Source organism: Andrographis paniculata, unplaced genomic scaffold (assembly GCF_009805555.1).
Source record: "Andrographis paniculata isolate CXL003 unplaced genomic scaffold, ASM980555v1 Contig83END, whole genome shotgun sequence".
Lineage (NCBI taxonomy): Eukaryota > Viridiplantae > Streptophyta > Magnoliopsida > Lamiales > Acanthaceae > Andrographis > Andrographis paniculata.
In genome coordinates, this window is record NW_026137621.1 from 2,548,296 (window position 1) to 2,565,314 (window position 17,019).

General features: G+C 41.0%; 1 protein-coding gene across 1 annotated transcript; it reads left to right on the forward strand.

The window, feature by feature from the left end:
- On the forward strand, nt 1-1,404 carry LOC127241695 (uncharacterized). Its single transcript, XM_051260870.1, has one exon. The coding sequence runs from the start codon at nt 1-3 to the stop codon at nt 1,402-1,404; it is 1,404 nt and encodes a 467-aa protein (XP_051116827.1).
- The last annotated feature ends 15,615 nt before the right edge of the window (nt 1,405-17,019 follow it).

Here is a 17,019-nt window from a genome sequence, read left to right on the forward strand (position 1 = left end):
ATGAGGGAGTCGACGAGTTCTTACTGCTCCCAATCTGAATCTGTTCTCATCGACGGAATTCCTAACGAAATTGCCGAGATCATATTACAGAAATTATGGACACTCGATCGAATTCGCCTGAGAAGTGTTTCAAAGGCATGGAATGCTGCTCTGCGGCAATTACGGCCGCCGCCCTCGGAGCTGCCATGGAAGATCCTGTCCAAAAGCTTCGATCAACCTGGAACCAATCCTAAGCAAATTAAACTTTTATGCCCAAGCAACAAAAAGGAATACACTTTCGAGTATCCCAACAATGGCCAATGCTGCTGCGGGTCTTCCAAGGGCTGGCTGTTCATCGGCGGCGCCGCACAAATTGGGAACATTCTGCTATGGAATCCGCTGACCGGAGAAATTACGGATCTTCCTCCCCTGTCGTCATTGCAATTTTTCGACAACTTTGTGGGTGCCGGATTTGGATTAGGGTTCGATTTCTTATCTTGTTTCATATCGAGAGTTCATGTCTTCTCCACCAATTCCAGCGGGCTAGCGGTGGCCATGATTCTCAGTTTTCTGGTCCCTGATGTCCCCCGGAGGCTGATCATCTGCAGGCCGGACGATCCTCAGTGGACGGCCGTGGATTTGGACATCATCGGTATCGGTGATGCGACCGTGACGGACATCCTGTTTCATAGAGGCAAGCTGATTGTCTACTGTAATCGTCAGATTTTAACTGATTTCGATGGCCAAAGAGTACTTATCGGACATGGCTGCCACACTGTAAGTGTAACCCTAATAAACGGCGGTGGCCAGGTGGAGATGCAGATTGTGACCATGGTGTACGGAGGAGGAGGAGCACGTGCACAAACTCTACGCTATCTGCCTGATTCACCTCTCCGCAGAGGAGCTTATAGAGACGAATTTTTGGTGGCGTCCGGCGAGATGCTGCTGCTTGTGAGCGCGGTGGTGGATCGACCCATATGTAGAACTTACCAATTTATGGCCTACAGGTGGATAGAAATCGGAGGTTTCGAGGTGCACCGGATTAATGTTTGCGGCAGCGGCAGCGGTAGCTCGCCGCCGGAGAAGCTTAGGAGCATCGGGCGGCAGGCGGTGTTCGTTGGTGGGGGTTGCGACGCGATATCGACGGCGGTGAACGATATTGATAATGGTGAATTTTCAAATGATTTCATATATTTCACGGCAAACGGTTATAAGCTGGCTTCGATCGGCTTCTTCGACTACGACGATGGCGTCTTGGAGGGTGTTTGCACCGTTCACCAAAGAGGCCTATTCGATGTACGAAACAATGCCCTTTTTGCAGATGCCATGTTGTCTGATGTACGAGACGATGCCGAATTTGCAGATGTCATGTCCTCTAATTTCACAAAGTCCAACTTTCTCGGATGGATTATGCCCGCCGTATAGAAAATAATTGTTATCTCTATTTTTGGATGAACATTTTTTTTTTATATTAGTAATTTTTAAAATATTTTTGCATTTTTATAAATAAATAAAGTATATATATATCATGTTTTAATATATGTATATTATATTTCTTTAATAATGTTTCCATAGTAAAAAAATATTAAGTGAACAAACTCATCACTATTGGATCATGTACTATTTTAATTTTATTTTTTAATCTATATTTTATATTGTACTGTTTTGTCACATATATCATACCCAGTGATCCACTCATCCACCGAATGATCATACTATAATCCAATTTACAAATCAATTAGAGGAATGAGGCTTAAACTAATTGAAGGAGAATTTTTTGATGAGAGGTACGGAGAATTTTTGTGTAGTGAATATAAAAATAATGAAAGTAAGTCGTATATTAAAGTTTTCGGAAAAAAGTGTTGAAAGAAAAAAACAAGAACAAACCATTAATTAAATTACAATTTAAATATAATTGTACTTTAATTTTATATGTAATATTTAAATTAAAATTAAAACAGGTGTATGAAATCTAAACAATATAAATTTTAATTATACTAGATAATTTGATATTTAAAAATAATTATAAATTTTTAAACTAAATTGTAAATACGATTTATTTGAAGCAAAATTATACTTTTAATTTTATATATATAGTTACAATTAAAATAAAATTTAAAATATAATTGATTTATTATAGAATTTAATAAATATATTTTCAATCATATTAGATAATTTTAAACTTCCACATAAAATTTTAAAATAAGTTAAAAATATTTAATAGTAGTAAATTATGTTTATTAGCATGTTTTCGTTAGTTATTTTAACAATGGAAAAAAAAAATTATTTTATTGAAAATTTATTCAAACACAACATCGAACTTCTCATTCGATCTCGTTGAAATGAGAAATTATAATCCATTTTTATTATGTATTAATTTCTATAGTTTGGGCATAAACCATCCAAGAAATTTAGAATTCGTCGAATCAAACAACGATAGCATATAAACGCTAAGAGTTGTTCTGCACGTGGAACCTGCCTCTTTGTTCTGGACGAATTCTCGAAGAACTGTTGACCATGAAATATATGGAATCATTCGAAAATTCACTGTTATCAACACCATTCAACGCCATCGATATGGCGTCACAACCTACACAAACGAATACCGCCTGCCGCCCGATGCTCCTAAGCTTCTCCGGCAAGCTGCCACCGTCAACATTAATCCGGTGCACCTCAAAACCTCCAATATCGAACCACGTATAGGACGGAAATTGACTATTCACACCTGTGTGTATATCCATAGTTACAGTCACCACCAGTATCTCGCCAGTGACAGCGGGTTACACGATTTGGATATACTTTGAATCGCGTAGATTCGCTTTCCTTATACGATATTTCGATCCTATTAACACTCCGGGTTACGCGAAATATATCAATTTTTTATTTCACTATGTTCAACTTTATGTATTCCTCTATCCGTGCTTTTAACCCAACTCAAACTGAAGAAACTTATTCCATGGTCACCGCTAATCGTTTTATAAAACCAAAGTATATATATATATATATATATATGTATGCAGTGCAGAACATTTCCTTCCAACCACAACAACCAATCTTTAAGGCATATGATAATTTAAACCAACTTTAACAGATAGATAGATAGATGCACTTCCTTTCAAGGATTTTCAGCCATGTGGGATCGTCGTCTGATCGTCCACCAAAAGAACCCGAAGTCCTCCCCGTAAAGGAACTGTCTCTGGGCATTGAAGATGCAGCAGAAGCAGACTTCCAAGTCAGCTAAGCTATGCGACATCTCATTAAGTTTCAAAAAAACAAATATATGAAATTTAAAACATATAAATTTTAATTATACTAGATAATTTGATATTGAAAAATAATTTTAAAATTTTAAAATAAATTGTAATTAAGCTAAATTATATTTTTATTTTTTATATATATAGTTACAATTAAAATAAAATAAAAAATATAATTAATTTAAAGAATTTAATAGATATATTTTCAATAGACTAGATAATTTAAAATTCATAAATATAATTTCTACAATTTTAAAATAAATTGAAAATATTTAATAGTAGTAAATTATATTTGTCATGTTTCTTCAGTAATTTTAACAATTAAAATCTTTTAATTTTATTATATTCAAACAATTAAAAAACAAAAACCAAAAAAAAATTTGAAAGTTTATTCAAATACAAAATCAAACTACTACTCGGATTGCTCTAAAATGAGAAACAACAATCCTTTTTTTTTTTATTAATTTTTATATTTTGGGCATAAATTATCCAAGAAGTTTGAATTTAGTCAGATCGTACAACTATGGCATCTAAAAACACCGCGTTGTTCTGTACGTTGAATCTGCATATTTGGTGAATTAATCCTACAACTGTGGCATCTAAAAACACCGTGTTGTTCTGTACGTTGAATTTACATTATTTGGTGAATCCTGTAGCTATCATTGAGGATGCAATCGGTGCCGATGCCGGACGAAATCTTCAAATAACAGTTCACCGTGAAATATATGAAATTATTTGAAAATTCAAAGTTATCAATATCCTCCACCACCATCAGTACCACGTCGCAACCTCCACCAACGAATACCGCCTGCCGCCCCATGCTCGTAAGCTTCTCCGACGAGCTGCCGCCTCTAACATTACCCGGTGCACTTCAAAACCTCCAATTCCCAACCACACATTCGACGGAAAATGATGTCTTTTACTTATTCACATGTCAAACTATTACAATATATAGATATATATAATGGATAAAAATAAATATCACTAATTTATTATTCAATATTCACTCAATCATATATTATTATATAATTTATTATTTAATATTCACTAAATCAATATATATCAAACTTTATTATATACTCATCAAATTAATATAATATTATTCTTAATAAATATCATAATTAAGTTCTAACAGTGTGCGTATCCATCGTAACGCTCACAACTAGTATCTCTCCGGACGGCGCCGGTGAGAGCGGCCCCACCAAAAAATCATCTCTACTAACTCCTCTCTGCAGAGATAAGCCAGGCGGAGGAGGGCGTTGAAATTGCCAAGCACGTGCTCCTCCAGGCACCATGGTCACAATCTCCATCTCCACTTCCCCGCCGTTTATTAGGCTAACAGTGCGGCAGCCATGTCCGATAACTCCGTAGAAATCAGTTAAATTCAACTGATGGTTACAGAAGACGATCAGCTTGCCTCTACGAAACAGGACGTCCATCGGGTTCCCGTTCCCATGGCTGATGTTCATATCCACGACCGTCCACCGCGGATCGTCAGGCGTACAAATGATCAGCCGCACGAACTTAACCGTGAGCAGAAAGCCGACAATCATTGCCACCGCGAGCTCGCCGGAATTGGTGGAGAAGACACGAACTCTCGTAACGTAACAAGATAAGAAATTGTACCCTAATCCTAATCTGGCATTGATTTTATGTATTAGTTTTGTATTCTTAATTAGTTTAAAATATTTTTTTATATTATATATGATAAAGAATGTCGTTAATATAAAAAATAATATTTTATGTTAAATTATTATAGTTTTTGTATAAATTATATTGTATTTTCTATGAATCTATATATATTATATTTTTTAATATTAATCGAAAATCGTAATAAATTATTTTTTTTAGAACACACATTTAGTAAAAAAAATTATTAGAACACATATTTAGTAAAAAAATATATTTAGTGTACAAAATATTAATACTTTTTTTTCTTTATTATTGATAAGTAGAAACTTCTTTCAAATTTATTTTGATTTTTAATTTAAGAGTGATTACCAATAATTATTTTTCATCTCTATTACCTTTGAGTTTTTATTGGGATATAATATATTTTATGAAACTTTGATTAGCTTACATAATATTTTTTATTTGATTTAGTTACCGTATTTATATATTTTTTTTATTTAGTATATTGTTCTTTTTTTTATATCTTTTTTATTTTTTAACTATAGACCAATGACATTACCAAAGCTAAGACATCAATATCAATTTTTTTTTTTTTTTTTATCACTGATAGGTATAAGTTTTTTCTAAGTTTATTTTGATTTTTAATTTAATATAGATTGCGAATATTTATTTTTAACTGTTACGTCACCTTTTTCGTTACTTTTATGATTGTTTTTCAGTTTTTACTATAACCATACTTATTACCTTTAATAAAAAATTCAACTATTAAAATTTATTACCTTTTTCAATAACCGATTACCTTCAATAAAAGTAATAATTAAATATAATTCTTAAGTTATATTGTATTAATAATTGTACACTCCAAAAAATCAACCGGGCGGGCCCAAGATGCCGCAGCCCAAGTCCCGAGAAGCCACAACCTGGAGAAAGGTCCAGATCAAAAGATAAGCCCACAGTCAACAAGTAAACGGATAAGACATATTTTTAAAATAAAAAGATATTGGAGAAAAATAAGAGATAAGAATCTTATCCGAACAAAATTAGGAAATAAAAGCTTAAGAAGGCTGAAGGACGCAGGAGGAATCATCGACTTCTGCATTAATTTGTTCTCTGCAATTTTTTAATTTCTGCATTCTTTTCAAACTGTTACAGTTTTCTCCCATTAATTTGAATTCAATTTCCAGCGTTTATTCTTGTCTTACCTTATTTCTTCGTTAATTCTTTCGGTTATCGCGATGTAATCCGGATTCTTTCTTGAGGAGGCCAGGGAACCGTACGATTAAATCAATTCCGACAGGCTTTTCCGGTTAAGCAGTCGGTGGCGATTTTTTTACGATAATAGATTGGCACGCCAAGTGGGACACCGACGTCTTGGGACTTTTGCATGCAACTTCGAAAGAGAAAACTGACGCTGCCGACGACCATAGATATTTCAAACAACAAGGAAACCGTCAGCAATTCGTCATCGCACCCCGCGCAGGAGGCTGCTCCACGAGATGAAGCCTCTGCAGCGGCTGGGAGGTCCGATCCCATTATCAGCCTCCCAGCCAGCGTTCTCCGTGAATAAATTCGCGGAGAAATTCAATCTTCTCTCCACTGATCCGCTCTGGAATTGTCTAAATATATCACTGGCCCGCCATACGAACGGAATTCGCACTGCTCCGGAAGGAGGAAACTCGAAAGGGCAAGGCTCCCTTAATCGGCCCCAATCCACCTGAAATCTGGCCGAATCCCATCCACTTGGCTAATAATGGGGCAGCTTCTCAAGCGCTCAGCTATGGTCACGTCACAATCCTCGGCAAGAACGGATCTAGAGAACCTCCGGCAACCGTCCGGAAGCTCGGAGAATCCAGCGCAACGACTTGGCAGACTTTTGCTGGGCCATCCCAGGCAGGAGGGTTTGGCATGACCTTCGGGTCAGTACCATCTGCCCCGTGTTGGCACCCAGGTTCTTCGTTGACTGGAGTTTTGTTAAACGCTCCACCTCCTGTTCCGACACTCCAGGGATATTCAACGGCTGGACAGGGAACCGGTAACCCTTGGGGGGCAGGGCTGTCAGCGACCCCAGCACCTTCGTTCGCTCCAGCCTCTTCGGGGACAGCTTGGGGGCTAGGGGGAATTGCCCCAACCGCGTCCCATTACGCTAGGGGGCAGGCTAGCACTGCGGAAGGTCCGTTTGCCGCTGGTTCCAGGATGCAGTGAAATTTCGAATTTTTTGCCCAGGCAACCCCTGGAAATCTCCCGGCACAGCAAACTCCGGGGTAAGAGAAGCCGTGGAAGCCCCTAGATTTCGTCTCCCACCACGGGAACCGATCCTCCAGGCCCCTCCGCAGCCAGCGATCCCGAATCCGCTGCCCATCCAAGCACCTCCAGAGGAGCCCGGAGGGCAAGTAGAAGTAATGCCGCTGCCGCTCCTGAATCTCAGGTGATCGAGGACGCAATACGGAGGATTACGGTGATCCTATCCGTTTACCGGCCAAGCCTCATTACCAACGGCCTTTTCCAAGATATATCCCTTTGGATCACCTGTTACCTCGCAACGCTTGAATCCCCGAGTTCGCATTATTCACAGGGGAGGATTCCTACTTCACGATCGACCACATTAGCCGATTTACGGTTCAATGTGGAGGAGAGTACGGGAATAACGACTGGTACAAGCTCCAACTCTTTTCTTTGTCCCTGACAGGCCCTGTATTTTCCTGGTATACCTCATTACCCCCGAATTCTATCCGCACTTGGACGGATATGGAAAGAGCCTTCCACAAGCGATTTTACAGCCTGCTTCCAGAAGTGACCGTCTCGAACTTGACCAACTTACGCCAGCGGGGGGACGAATCAGTTGAGCAGTTTTTGGAGCACTTCAGGAGATCGGAAACTAGGTGCCAAGTTCGTATACCATAGAATCAAGTGGTAAACATGGCTATCGATAACATGACTCATCCTTTACCGGATAAACTCGCCCTCCAAGAGTATCATGATTTCTGGCAATTGACGTCCAAGGCTGTGAAGGCCGAACATCTCATAAGGAAGGCCCAGGCAGTTCAGAATCAGAAGTTTCGGGGAGCGAATCATTGCGTTTTCACCCAAGAAGAGGCTGCCAAGGAGGTTGAAGAAGGAGGGGAGACCTTCCTAGCAGAGATAACACAAGGGAAGGCATACACATGCCCAGCCCTTAAGCCGGCTCGATGGAAATATACGAACCCGAAGATATCTTATTCTTTCAATGTCGCAAAGACAGAACAGATCTTCGAACACTTGCTAAAAGGCAACCAGCTCTGCCTTAAGGAAGGTCACAAGATGCCAACCGAAGAGGAACTGAATGGGAAATCGTTCTGTAAATGGCATGGAGTATACGGCCATCAGATTGGCAATTGTATTGCTTTCTGGAATGCCGTTCAGAAGGCAATCAAAGAAGGCTGCCTTAAGCTGGCCAAAAAATCTGATATGAAAGTGGATACGGAGCCGTTCCCGGCGCCGATCAACATTGTCGGAGTACGCCCGTCGAGATTTGGAAGATCAAATGCAGCTTCTCGGATAGGCCCCAAACGACGGAAGTTGGACAAGGAATCAGAAGGAACGACCGAGCCAAGCCCCCACCAGAACCCAAAAAATGAGGGCACAGCGACAACGTCTGGCCGCTCGTCTTCTCCAGGAACATCAGGCTGGGGGGGCAGCAATCTGCCTACCACGATGGTGGAGATAACAAGCGACAGCACCAGAGCACGGGAGGGACTAACACCGAAAGGGTGAATCCCGGCCATCAGGACCTACGTCATCGTATCCAGACTCGGAGGGAATGGAGACCGAAAGGAGTTCTCTCGAGGTTAGAACTTTCTAAGGAACCGCATTTTACGGTGATGCTCAGGGGAGATTGGATCCCCGAGGATGAACCAAAGATCGACTCCCTTACCTGCGATGGGGCATCGGAGACAACTTACATATTATCACCTGCGACAAAGATCTCGAACAACATGAGGGCGACTTCGAGGTTAGGGCAGTGGGCGTGTTACCTCGGGAGTTTGAAGCGCCTCCGTCCCAACCTGACTATATCCAGGGAGACGTCTTGCTGGAAGAGTCTGGTCCATTGTATTAGGCAGAACAAGAGTTTAATATTCTGGAAGCGGTTCCGGACCCAGTGATTTTCCAAAAATTATCCGACGAGAATACACGTCACCTAAAGCCGTTATTCCTTACCGTCCAATTCGATGGGAAGATGGTCAGCAAAGTACTGGTCGATGGGGGAGCATCTGTTAACATTATGACCATGTCCACTTTGCGGAAAATGGGGAAAAGCATAAATGATCTTGTCCCAACATCCTTACGGATGACCAACTTCACCGGGAGTGCACATGCGGCAGCAGGCATTTTAGTGGCAAAAGTGACGGTCGGAAACAAGGACGGATCAGATGGCTTTTTTCGTCATCGAAAGAAAGCCCACCTATTTGACTATTCTTGGAAGGGACTAGATCCATACTATTCAATGTGTGCCTTCGACCCTCCACAAGAAAGTTATGTTTTGGAATGGAAATCAAGTTGAGACGGTGGAAGCCGAAACCGATCCTACTATGGAAGTACATTTTGCAAAAGCCGTATATTATTCCCCCGAGGTTTACCCGTTGTCCATGATGTTAGAGGACGCTAGGATATGGAAAGAATGTAATTTAACCATGAAAGGGTTTAAAATCAAAGTGGGGGCCGACGAACGGCCTGACGATACGGACGGTCGTCATGCCCGACGACCTGATTGTGCGGGACTTGGAGGTGAGGGCAGGCAGGTCCGGTTGTCCATTCATACAGGCAGGGGACCACGCCGCTCTGCTACCCGATGAGCAGGCAAGAACGGCCCCCAGACCGCCTGATTAAGACCCGAATGAAGGAGGCGTTCAGCCGTCAATTTGAAGAGCAGCTCCACCTTTCGAAGCTCAAGATCCCTTGGAAGAAGTTAACTTGGGGAGTGACGCAGCACCTCGGATGACACGGGTCAGTGCCCTACTGGACGGCGATGCGAAAGAACAAATGGTTGCTTATTCGTGAGTTTAGAGACTGCTTCGCATGGGACTATCATGAGATGCCCGGGTTATCGAGAAGTTTGGTGGAGCATCGACTGCCCATTAAGGCTTCGTGTCGGCCGCATAAGCAGGCCCCCAGACGTTTTAACCCGAAACTGCTACTGAAGGTGAAAGAGGAGGTCGAAAAGCTCCTTAAAGCTAACTTCATTCGCACATGTAGGTACCCAAATTGGATTTCTAACATCGTTCCCGTATTAAAGAAGAGTGGGAAGATCCGCATCTGCATTAACTTCCGGAACCTCAACCTGGCAACACAAAAAGACGAGTACGTAATGCCAATTGCCAACATGCTCGTAGATTCCACGGCATGATACGAGATCCTATCCTTCATGGATGGCTACTCCGGGTACAATCAGATATATCTGGCCGAGGAGGATACCCATAAAATAGCCTTCCGCTGCCCAGAGCAATCGGAATCTTCGAATGGATAGTTATGCCTTTCGGCCTAAAAAATGATAGAGCGACCTACCAGAGGGCGATGAACGCAATATTTCACGACCTAATCGGTGTTTGCATGGAGGTATACATAGATGATGTGGTTGTTAAATCCCGGGCCTTCGACCATCACCTATTGGACCTTCACAAAGCCTTCACACGGATGAGACAGCATGGCCTCAAGATGAACCCGGCGAAATGCGCTTTCGGAGTACAGACAGGAAATTTTTTAGGATTCTTAGTGCATCAAAGGGGTATCGAGGTTGATAAAAACAAGACCAAGGCAGTCCAAGACCTCGGACACCTCCGCAACATCAAGAAATTACAAAGTCTGATGAGGAAGGTCAATTTCTTAAGAAGATTCATCCCCAACGCGGCTGGGAGGATGAAGGCCTTCTCGGTATTATTGCGCATGAAGAAGGATACATTCGAATGGGGGAGTGCCCAATAGGAAGCTCTAGACCAAATCAAGCGGGTACTGACATCTCCGCCGGTATTAATGCCGCCAATCCTTGGAAGGGGGCTGAAACTATATATAGTCGCGAAGGATGATACGACAGACTGTCTTTTGGTCCAGGACGATAACGAAGGTCGGGAACGCGCTATTTATTATCTTAGTAAGACCTTAAATGAGGCCGAAACACGTTACTCAGGCATTGAAAAACTTTGTTTATCCTTATATAATGCCTACACGAAATTAGAGTATTACTTGATGTCAGTTGAAACTAAAGTCATATGTAAAGTCGATCTCATGCGCTATTTACTAAACAGGCCAATCCTGCGAGGCTGTTTGGTTAAATGGGCATTAAAATTAGCATCTTTCGCGTTGATATATCAACCCCTTAAGGCCGTCAAAGGACATGCCGTTGTTGATTTCTTGGCCGAACGTCCAGGGATGGTTCAGGCCACGTCCGTAGATTATATAGAGCTAGAACCCTGGATGGTAGCTTTTGATGGATCCAGCACCGCATGGGCAGGCGGAGCAGGCGTAATAATCTACAGCCCAAATGGGGGAATATGGCGTTTTGCGCATCAACTTCTGCAAGGTGTTACAAATAACCAAGCCGAATACGAAGCGCTACTCTTGGCTTTGTGTTTCCTTGTCGTCCGGAAGTTCAGGAAGGTCGTCATCCGAGGGGATTCCCAGTTAGTTATCCGACAAGCCCTTAAAGAATTCAGATGTAAAGATCCATAGCTCCAGATCCGTCTCCACGAAGTTCACATCCTCCTACAACAGCTCACGGATGTGGTCTTAGAGGATATACCCCGATAAGAGAATACGGAGGCAAACGACCTGGCACAACGGGCTTCCGGTTTCAAAAAGGGAAACATGCCTCGAGGAGTCGAATGCTTACAGGTCGCCACACCAGACTCGGACTGGCGGACCCCTTTGCTGGAAGGGCTGGCAGACCCCTTTGCTGGAAGGGCTGGCAGACCCCGGGAAAGTTGTCTAAAAAACTGCACGGTATTAGCTCTTGAAATACACCCAAATCAATCGGGAGATGTACCGACAGAGGTCGGATGGGATGCTGGCGCGATGCCTGGGTCACAATGAGGCATTGAAGGCCCTAGAAGAGGTCCACGAAGGCATTGGGGGTGCACATAGGGCTGGGTCCTTAATGAGGTGGACGATACTCCGCTATGTCTATTTTTGGCCACAGATCTTGCAAAACTGTGTGGATTATGCACGCGGATATCCATCATGTCAATGTCACGGACCGTTTCGAAGGTACCATGTTTACGGGCGCGAAGGTCAAGGCATTCGTGGCCTAATATAGGATCCAATTGCTTCATTCTTCTCCTTACTACCCCCAAGCTAACTGGCAGGCCGAGGCAACAAAAAACCAATCAAATATCGCATATAATATGAACATTTAACGCATGCGATTTCTAACTATCAAAATACCTATGGTCGAGGGCACGGGCACCTCCTCCACCTCCTCGGAGATAGCGGCAGGTGATTCCTCACCACTTGAACGCCCATTAACCGGTTTGACTAGGGATCGCCGAAGGGCCGCCACATTCGAGTGTACTAAAAAATCAGCCCACCAGTCGTCGAAAGAAGGCAACGTGCTTATATCATAAGCATAAGATGAGTGCGGCAGTTCCTCTATGCCACGGATATAAGAACGCCAAGACTTCGACAAGAGCCGACCCCAAACTTTGACCCGAAACAAGGGGGCGGTAGGAGAAAACCAAACAGGGGATCCCTTGAACTAGGCCAAACTGGCGCGCACAGTAATGAGGTTGGTAATCCTCTCCGAGCAACGGATTGTATCAGGAGCCCACGGACAACCCCCGATCAAAATTCGAGCGGTCAGGCACTTGTTCCAGCACACGGAACCAAGGAGGTCAATAGTTACAAAGATAGAAACATCAAGAGGTGCGAAGAAATTGGACAAAAGGCAGAATTGGGCCAAAGGTTGATTAGTCTCGTGTATGAGAGAGTAGGTGATCAAATGGAGATCGCCTTGAACAGAAAGATACGACGCCAGATGAGGACCCAAAACTGTGAGCGGACGGATGGGGAGTTCAGGGCGCAGGCTAATTAGATTCGGGAAATATAGCTGTGCCCATAACTCAAGAAACCAGAAAGGACCCGCTCCCACCGGTTCACGGGAGTAGGACACAGAAAGCTTTCCCAAAAATTCATTTATACCATGACATAGCAAACCCAGGAAGTACGAGGCTAAGTCTTTCTCCACCCCTGATATAAGAACATGCACAATCGGTTCTACCTCCCGGATGAACCCTTTCGACGCGCAACAAACAAAATACTTACTAAACCAATACATAAGGAAAACATTGTGTTCCAAAGGATCAACAGAACCATAAAACATATTTGATGCAAGGAACTAACTCACAGTGGTGTTGCTATCATAGGGGACGGGAATCGGTAATCGGTCGGGCTTATACAATGGGGATAAAGGAGGCTCTACCCCTTTTGAATGGAGACCTAAAATCGCTACCACATCCAACACAGTCGGGGCCAAGATCCCGAAGGGGAATACAAATGTGTTTATCCCTTGAAGTTGTTCCCCGCCACTGGTCGCCTAGGTCGCCGGGTCACCTCGCTGGAGTACGCCCGGAAACCACCGCATTTTGTCTTGGGAATAGAGGAAGCGAACTCGCCGGCGATGAAGTGGAGCCGAAGTGAAGAAGGAAGAAGGCGAGGGTTTTTCTTTTCGTGACTGGAAGAGGGGAAAGTGAGGTTAGTGTATATCGGAAGACACAAATGGGTATTCCAGAAGACTGAAAGACGGGATGGGCGCTGACACGATTAAGCGCGCGAACCCAAATTTGTAAAATAGGGATCTTACAAAATCATCCGGCTACCAAGTTAATTTTACCCAAATAATTTTGTGTGGGGCATTTGTACACTCCAAAAAATCAACCAGGCCGGCCCAAGATGGCGCAACCCAAGTCCCGAGAGGGCACGACCCGGAGAAAGGTCCAGATCTGAAGATAAGCCCACGGTCAACAAGTAAACGGATAAGGTATATTTGTAAAATAAGAAGATGTTGGAGAGGTTGAAGGAAAATAAGGGATAAGAATCTTATCCGAATAAAATTAGGAAATAAAAGCTTAAGAAGGCGGAAGGACGCAGGACGAATCAAGGTCTTCTGCATTAATTTTTTCTCTGTAATTTTTTAATTTCTGCATTCTTTTTAGACTGTTACAGTTTTCTCCCGTTAATTCTAATTCAATTTCCAATTTTCTCCCGTTAATTCTAATTCAATTTTCAGTGTTTATTGTTGTCTTACCTTCTTTCTTCGTTAATTCTTTCGGTTATCGCGAGATAGCCCGAATCCTTTCTTGAGGAGGCCGAGGAACCCTAGGATTAAATCAATTTCGATAAGCTTTTCCGGTTAAGCCATCGGTGGCAATATTTTTACAACAACAATAATATATTTATGTTATATAGTTATATTATACCAAGATCATTTTGGTATTATTTTTAGTTAACATATATATTGATTTATTCAGAGTAATTTTAATTTTAAAAAATAGTAAATTATATGGTTCGTTATTAAAATTTATATTGATTAATATTTAAAAATTAAAATATAATATTATATAAAAACATTATTAAACAATAAAAAATATATAGAAAAATGTATAAAAAAATATAATATATAAATTATTAAAGGTCATGTGACAGTGACTCGACGGATATTGTATAGTTTTTATTTTATTTATTTTTATTTTTTTATAGTTTTATTTTTTTAAAAATTTTATATTTTATAATAAAAATACAAATAAAAAATATCTACGTGACATACGCTTATCTGTCACGTGGCGTTAAGTTGGCCGACATGTCTCCACCGGCATGCCATGCAGATGTCATATAGGCATGGAGGATTAAATTTAAAAAAAAAAATTATTTACGAAACTATTTTAAGATAGCATCCAAGTATGGGACTAAAAAAAATGTCAGTTACTAGATTAAAAAAATAATATTAATTTTCGCTATTTTCATATCAATCTTTACTATAAAAAAATAATAAAAAAATTATTATTTATAATATAAAATCAAAGTAAATATCACTTCGTGTTAATATTTTAATATTAATTATTATATCAAAACGTAATACAAATTAAAAAAAATGATAAAAATACTTCTATTGGTGTCTCATAATACTAGTATAATGATATTTTTACAGAAAAAAAATATACAAATATAAGAATATTTTTAATATTAAAAACAATGCCGTCAAATGCAAATGAATAGATTGACTATAGACGGAGATAGTATATCATTATTCATATATAGTGGAATGCACGAGGATATAAATCTATTTTTTTAATAGAATTTTAAATCTTCTAATAATATATAGTAAATTACATTTATTATCATATTTTTTTAAGTAATTTTAACAATTAATTCAAACAATTAAAAACACATTAAAAAAAAAAAAGAAAACTATATTTTTTAAAAGTTATTTCAAACACAAAATCTAACTTTTACTCGGATTGCCCTAAAATGAGAAACTACAATTTTTTTTTCGTATTAGTTTCTATATTTTGGGCGTAAACCACCCAAGAAGCTTGGACTTACTCAGATTTATAGAATCTCTTAAAACGACACCGTCTTGTACATTGAATCTGCCAATTTGCTGAACCGTGTAGATACTCTGGACGATGCTATTGCCGCCGGCTCCGGTCGTAATCACCAAAATACCATTGTCCCTGAAATATATGAAATCATTCGACACTACAACGCTATCAATATCATTCACTGACGTCGATACTGCGTCGCAACCTCCGCCAACGAACACCGCCTGCCGCCCGATGCTCCTAAGCTTCTTCGGCAAGCTGCCGTGGCAAAGATTAATCTGGTGCACCTCAACACCTCCGATTTTCATCAACTTGTACGAAAGTGATTGATCATTTATATCTGCTTGTTGATCCACCGTAGCACTCACCAGCAGCATCTCGCCGGACGCCGCCGCCACCAAAAAATCCTCTCTAAAAACTCCTCTGTGCAGAGAGAAGCCAGGCGGAGGAGGGGGTGGAATTTCGCCCTCACGTGCTCCTGCGTACACGATGGTTACAATCTCCAAGTCCACCTCGCCCCCGTTGATTAGGCTAACAGTGCGGCAGCCAAGTCCGATTACTCCATCGGAAACAGAAGTTGAATTCCGCAGATCATTAGAGAAGAATATCAGCTTGCCTCTATGAAACAGGACATCCATCGGGTACTCATTGCCGATCATCGAATCCACAACCGTCCACTGCGGATCGTCTGGCGTGCAGATGATCAACTTCCGGTGGGAACCTGGGTACTGAAAACCGAAAATCATCGCCGCCGCGAGCTCGCCGGAATTCGTGGAGAAGACATGAACCCTCGTAACGTAACAAGATAAGAAGTTGAACCCTATCCCTAAGCAGTCATCGATAAAGTTCTCAAAAAATTGCAATGTCGACAAGGGAGGAAGATTCCTAATCTCTCCGGACAGCGGATTCCATAGCAGAATCTTCCCAATATCCGCGACGCTATCGCCGCCACCGCCGATGAACAGCCATCCCCGGGAAGATCCGCAGCAGCATTGCCCATTGTTGGGATACTCGAAAGTGTATTCTTTGTTGCTTGGGCTTAAAAGTTTAATTTTCTTGGGATTGCTTTCTTGATCGAAGCTTTTCGACAAGATCTTCCATGGCGGCTCCGATGGCGGTAATTGGCGCAGAGTAGCATTCCATGCCTTTGAAACAGTTCTCACGCGAATGCGATCGACTGTCCATAATTTCTGTAGTATGATCTCGGCGACGTGATTGGGAATTCCGTCGATGAGAAGAATATCGGAGGAGTAACTTGATGCCATTGTCAATCATTTCTAATTGAATTTGTAGATTTGTAGATTTAAATAAACAATATATATATATATGTATATAGGGGAGATTAGTAGAATTATATTTAATTTTAATTTAAATACTATATGTATATGAAATTTTATAGTTGAAAAAATAGTGAATTTACCATTCTCTTTATTTATTGTCATCAACATTATATCAAACAATTATATTGTCCAACAGGATATTTATCTAGCCGGGTTCTCACATTATAAATATATATATATAATTATAATTTAAAGCATGTATATACATATATATATATATCTTAAATGCCACAAGAATGAATTTTCGACCAC

Bases quoted from the DNA above. Each gene is read 5' to 3' on its own strand.
- LOC127241695 (XM_051260870.1), top strand. From the start codon at position 1: ATGAGGGAGTCGACGAGTTCTTACTGCTCCCAATCTGAATCTGTTCTC.